Raw genomic sequence first — 6,546 nt, 5'->3', positions numbered from 1 at the left:
TGGTAAAATGTGAGTTGGTCACCACCGTTTAGTGCACTTCGTCCATGTTCCATTTGGGACAACACTTACTACGGTGGGTTATCATAGAGCATCATCATAGAGCAGTGCACTTTCAGAGTTTTTTGCGCAAAAGTCAGTGTAAACACACTGAAACATAGTGCGCAAAGTAGTGTTAGTGCGCTGATTGAGATGTCTTTGCCAAGTTGGCAGAATCCAGAACGTCGATGGTGGCTTCAAACCTTCCACTGTGAAGTCCCCTGATCTCCGCCCCTCACTGTTTGGCGCTGACACCTGTCTCTCACAGACAAGGCAAGGCTAGCATATAACAAGCTAGCAACACACTAAGCACTTGTCTCCTGCAGCAACACTCTTCGTCTCTGGTACTTTTGTGACCACTGCCACCATGTTTCATTCTGTTTACGTTTTCTTTACATTCTACATTAACAGAACAGACTATAACTGTAAGTGTTTAATAGCAACTTTATTGAACAACTGGCTCAACATGTATTCCTGCATACAACCCTAGCCTGGGGAGGAGTCTCACCACAAAGTCTCCCTCCAGGAACATGTAACAACCAGCGTTCCACTTGTCACACCAAGGATCAGGACAGGCCAGGAGCAACTGCTTCAACAGCCAGAGCCCTCAGCAACTCTAGCCAAAGAGCTGGCCCCAGAAGCCACCAACCAACCACATGCAAATGGGGGCGAATCATACCTTTTAAACATGTTCTACTTGCCACGAAAGATGACGCTGCACCAATAATTACTGAAGAACAAGACAAGACTACCAACAAAGAAAAATCTGGTTCATGTATTGGTCAACACAGAACTTGAGTTTCCATCAGAGTAAAAAAAGGGATCTGGATCAGACCCTGGTGGTCTTCTAATCTAACCGCAAGACATTTCTCCCATCCAGAGCTGCCTATCGTCCTACACTCACAAAAGTTCTGGTTGTTTTTACCCACAGTGCACTTTGTTTTATAGTCTACGTCCTGTATATTTAGTCTGTTTGAAACCGTTCAGAACAAGATTTACATTTGTCTTCTGCTCTGATCAGAATCAGAGTTCACTTCCATGTCACAACTACCTGAAGCGACTTTCAGAGCAAAAAGACCTGGATTAGAATCAGAAAGGCTGGTGGGAATATAGCCAAACGTTAAAGATATGGAAATGCAACATAAATGACACATCAAAGACAAACTATTTCATTTATTTGGTCTCAATGGGAAGTTTCAGTCTTTTATTAACACACTGAATATTCCTTCTTTAAATCTGCGGTCCAGTCATGATCTCCATTTTAAAGTTTCTGAGTCCAAAACATATGGTCTCTGTTCCTAAGTGGACAAGTAGGTAAATTCACAGATAGTACAAGCTGGTGGACACTTTGAAAACATCAGATGAGCCTTCGTATGACGTGATGATGGGTCTCAGGCCATTCATTTGTTTGTAATGTCCAAAGTGTCGAATCCTGTAGGAGCCACTTAGGGCAGATGGAGGAATGTGCCACTCAATGGTAGCGTTGCTCTGCCGGTTTGAACCTTTCAGCCACTGAAACCTGTACAAATAAACATCATCCAGCAGGTAAACATCATCCAACAGGTAAACATCATGCAGCAGGTAAACATCATGCAGCAGGTAAACATCATCCAACAGGTAAACATCATCCAACAGGTAAACATCATGCAGCAGGTAAACATCATCCAACAGGTAAACATCATCCAGCAGGTAAACATCATCCAGCAGGTAAACATCATCCAACAGGTAAACATCATCCAGCAGGTAAACATCATCCAGCAGGTAAACATCATCCAGCAGGTAAACATCATCCAGCAGGCAAACATCATCCACTCTGAAACTCTAGTTAAATGACTGAAACTGGTTAAATTACTCTAAAATTGGTTAATTTTCTCTGAAACCAGTTAGTTGACTCTGCAACTCTAGTTAACTGACTGAAACTTAGGTTAACTTACTCTAAAATTGGTTAACTCCCTCTGAAACCAATTATCTAAACTGACCTTGTTTCCCATGATGCATCAGTGTGAACAACTTCCCAGGTGTCCGTTCTGTTGTCGTAAATCTCCACAGTTACAAAAGTTTTATCTCTCTGCAGCAAAAAAACCCAGACCAGTCAGGTTAGAGAAGACAGAAACTGTAAGTTACAAAACCAAAACAAGGCAAGAAAAGTGTTCTTACAATGTCCCCACTGTGGCGAGGGTTTCCTGCAACAAACGTGACAGAAGCAACGTCCCCCTGAAAAACAATGTGTCATAAATATAAGGTCCTAATATCTTCTATTTATATTTAAATTTGTTGATCTCTGATTCAAGTATATTTAATCTTTACTTGAATTTTAAGTGACAGTTTGCCCTTAAAATACCCAGATTTCTAACAAAGTCTTAAAAGTATCACCTTTCAGCAAACAGCTCGTAAATCTTTGGCAATTATTTATAGAGTAAATTTATTTAAGATACTGTAACCTTACTCTGCTTGAAACCTGGAAAAGATCCAACTCACCTGTAAAGTTATAGACCTTTTAAATCAATAAATACAGACACAAAAATCTCAAGTAAAGCACTGACAGAGTTAATCTGATCATACATCCTAGCAGCTGTCATCCTAGATTGCGCCGTCTGTTGGCAGCAGATTGTAGTAGCTCTGACTCGCTATCTTGATTTTTTTTAAAAGTACAAAGTCTTCTTGCATAGATATTACCTCAAATTAGGCCTTTTTTTCTGAGGATTTCATGCCGGTTCGGAGGGTGTGCTGCAAGGAGGATTTTTTTTTGCATATTTTCGCTCTTTCAAGACTTGTTATGAGGAGTCTACATTGCAACAAAAGACTTGTTTACAATCTGGATCAACTAATTAACCTCTCCCAAATCAGGATTATCAGCGAAACAACACATCAAATCCCGATGGAGTTGAAAAGAAAGAGAAGAGGATGCAGAGCGGGAGTGAGGCAGAGGAGAAAGTGATGGAGATTTAAACCATTTCTCCCAACCGTCGTCATGGGTAATGTGAGATCGCTAGCAAACAAAACAGATGAGCTCGAGATGATAACAAGGTCTCAGAAAGAATACAGAGAGTGCGAAAGAGATGGAACTTGAACTGGAAAGGTTAAGGTCACAGACCCGTCTGCGTGAGACAGAATTAAAGCAAAAGGAAGGACACTTTCATGGATCTGCGTCCAGTAAGTCCCAAGGGGTTAGCGACTTTTTTGATATTTCTGAAAGTTTATAGCTCATGCCGAAATTTTCTGAGAAGGATCCAGACACGCTTTTCCTGCTTTTTGAGAGGTTGGCTAAAATGAAGCAATGGTCAGATTCAGAACAGACTTTACTCTTGCAGTGTGTCCTAACTGGAAAACCCCAGGAGGCTTTTGCTGCTTTAAACATGAAAGACAGTGAAAGTTATAAAAAAAAGTTAAGGCTGCTGTCTTAAGAGCGTATGAACTGGTCCCCGAAGCTTATCGACAAAGATTTAGAAACTCCAGGAAACACGAGAATCAAACCTATGCAGAGTTTGTTCATGAGCTGACTACTTTGTTTAGCCGTTGGCAAGTTGCCTCTGAGGTGGAGACTTTTTCACAGCTTTATGAGTTACTGTTGCTGGAACAATTTAAGGCCACTTCCGCATGTGTGGCCATTTATATAAATGAACATAAGGTCACGAGTGCCGCTGATGCAGCCGTTTTGGTTGATGACTTTGTGTTGACACTCAAAAGTAATGATCATTGGAGAGCTTATTCCAGCCCCCAGAGAAAAGTTTTGACAGACCCAGAATATTTGTGCTCCAAATGTAATCATGGGCCTCCCCAAAAGGAGTGGAACATGTAATTATTGTTTAGAAAAAGGTCATTGGAAAAAGGATTGTCCATTGTTAAGGGCAGGAATAAATTTTTGTCAGGATTCAGTTCTATGAAGCCTATAGCTCTAGCTGTTCCTCCCTCTCCCACTGAGATAACTGCTGCGATAGCCGCTGTGCAGTGTCACAATAAACTCTCTCTTGCGCCAGAACCTGAAGTAAATCCAATGGATTTCGAGTTGATCGACTCTGGGTATAGACCATATTTTTCAAGGGAATTTGTCTCTTTGGTGGGAAGTAACCAGACAGTACCGGTTAATATTCTGAGGGATTCAGGTGCTTTGGACTCTTTCATTGTGGGATCTGTCCTGCCATTTACATCTGATACCCATACTGGGAGTTTCACAAAAGTACAAGGAATGGGGTTAAATGTTTCGACTGTACCCTTACACTGTCTTTTTTTGTCCTCAGATCTAGTTCAGGGGGAGGTTGCTCTTGGAGTTTGTCCTGGTTTGCCTGTGCGTGGAATTCAGGTAATTTTGGGAAATGATTTGGCCGGTTCTAGAATATGGGGAGAAGCTCCCACGTCAGCTGTGGAAAAAGATGAGGCTCAGCAGATGCAAAGTCCTTCTGTGGCATGTGTGGTAAATGTATGTTGTGTGTGTGTGTGTGTGTGTGTGAGTGAATGTGAGCTTATTCAACACCTCATCAGACAAACTGAAGTCACATGAATGAAGTCAGCGACAGAAGAGATAAAACAAGCCACTCACTCTCATGGTCATACTCTTGATCTGGTTCTAACATCTGGTATTGAGACTAATGAGCTCAAAGTATTTCCTCATAACCCTGTCTTGCCCGATCACTTCTTATTAACCTTTGAATTCACTTTATTTGATTACTCACTGACCAAAAATAAATTCTATTATAGTAGATGTTTATCAGACAATATTATTACAAAATTTAAACAATCAATTGAATCCATTTTTTCCCCTCTACCATGTGTTAGCATGACTGAGAGTCCCCCTTTAAGCCTTACTCCTGCTCAGATTGATCAACATGCTGATACTATAACAGCTTCAATGCGTACAACCTTGGATAATGTTGCCCCCCTAAAGAAGAAGAAATTAGGTAAGATTATGAAGGCTCCCTGGTTTAATTCCCAGCTTCGAGCTCTAAAACAGGCATCAAGGCGTTTGGAAAACAGATGGCGTTCATCAGGATTAGAGGAGTCTCACTTAACCTGGAAAGAAAGTTTAACTGTATACAAAAAAGCCTTACGTACGGCAAGAACAGCTTATTATTCATCACTGATAAAGGAAAACAAAAACAACCCTCGGTTTCTTTTCAGCACTGTAGCTAGGCTTACTAGGAGCCGGAGCGCTGTGGAGCCATGTATTCCTTTCTCACTTAGCTGTGATGATTTCATGTATTTTTTCAGCAATAAAATTGATACTAAGAGATCAAATTCTTCCTTCTACTTATAATGTTGAGCCTGTTGTGGTCTCTGAAGCATCCTTAGAACCAGGATCTGACTTGTGTCTAAATAGTTTCTGTCCTGTCCAACCCTCTGAATTAACTAAAATAATAGCTTCATCTAAACCATCCACCTGTATCTTAGACCCTCTCCCAACGAGCCTCTTTAAGGACATTTTCCCTTTAATTAATACATCACTACTAAATCTTATCAATATGTCTTTAGTGACAGGATATGTACCACAATCATTTAAAACTGCTGGAATCAAGCCTTTACTTAAAAAGCAATCTCTGGATCCAGAGGTGATAGCAAATTATAGACCTATATCTAATCTCCCGTTTATGTCCAAAATTCTGGAGAAAATAGTTTCTGCTCAGCTACATGCCCACCTGAGCAGAAATAATTTATGCGAGGAGTTTCAGTCAGGATTTAGAGCTCATCATAGCACTGAGACGGCATTGGTGAAAGTTACTAATGACCTTCTTATGGCCTCAGACAAAGGACTTGTGTCCGTACTTATCTTGCTTGATCTTAGTGCTGCATTTGATACAGTCGATCATAACATTCTGTTACAGAGACTTTAACAGGTGATTGGAATTACAGGTACAGCGTTAAGCTGGTTTAAATCATATTTATCTGATAGACTTCAGTTCGTTCATGTAAATGACAAGTCCTCCTCACAAACTACAGTAAGTCATGGAGTTCCTCAAGGTTCTGTACTTGGACCAATACTCTTCACGCTATATATGCTCCCTTTAGGCAAAATTATTAGACAGCATGGAATAAACTTTCATTGTTATGCAGATGATACTCAGATATACTTATCCTTTAAACCAGATGAAACAAATCAGCCCAATAGGCTACAAAATTGTCTCATAGACATAAAGACTTGGATGACTAGAAATTTTCTCCTCTTAAACTCAGATAAGACTGAAGTAATTCTCGTTGGATCTGAAAAACTCAGAGCTAAATTTTCCGGTTTTGTAATGAACCTGGATGGCATTACTTTAGCTTCCAGTGCTACAGTGAGAAACCTTGGAGTAATATTTGACCCTGACCTGTCCTTTGGCCCACATATTAAGCAGGTTACTAAAACAGCCTTCTTTCATTTACGTAATATAGCCAAAATTAGGGACATTCTGTCTCAGAGTGATGCAGAAAAACTGGTTCACGCTTTTGTTACTTCGAGACTAGATTACTGTAACTCTCTATTACTGGGCTGTCCTAAATATGCCCTGAAAAGCCTTCAGCTGATCCAGAATTCTGCAG

At 40.5% G+C, this 6,546-nt stretch overlaps 1 protein-coding gene across 1 annotated transcript in view; it reads right to left on the bottom strand.

The window, feature by feature from the left end:
* Nucleotides 1–1,356: 1,356 nt before the first annotated feature.
* The window catches only part of asah2 (N-acylsphingosine amidohydrolase 2), a gene marked incomplete at both ends in the record, with an annotated part of 83,219 nt that continues 78,029 nt past the window's right edge, over nt 1,357–6,546 (bottom strand). The window contains 3 exons of the mRNA XM_079260666.1: nt 1,357–1,555; nt 2,016–2,104; nt 2,194–2,250. Coding sequence (XP_079116792.1) covers nt 1,357–1,555; nt 2,016–2,104; nt 2,194–2,250 — 345 coding nt within the window. The remainder of the gene's footprint in view (nt 1,556–2,015; nt 2,105–2,193; nt 2,251–6,546) is intronic.

This window comes from Telmatherina bonti, assembly GCF_933228915.1.
Source record: "Telmatherina bonti genome assembly, chromosome: 21".
Lineage (NCBI taxonomy): Eukaryota > Metazoa > Chordata > Actinopteri > Atheriniformes > Telmatherinidae > Telmatherina > Telmatherina bonti.
This window is presented reverse-complemented; position numbering and strand designations above follow the sequence as displayed.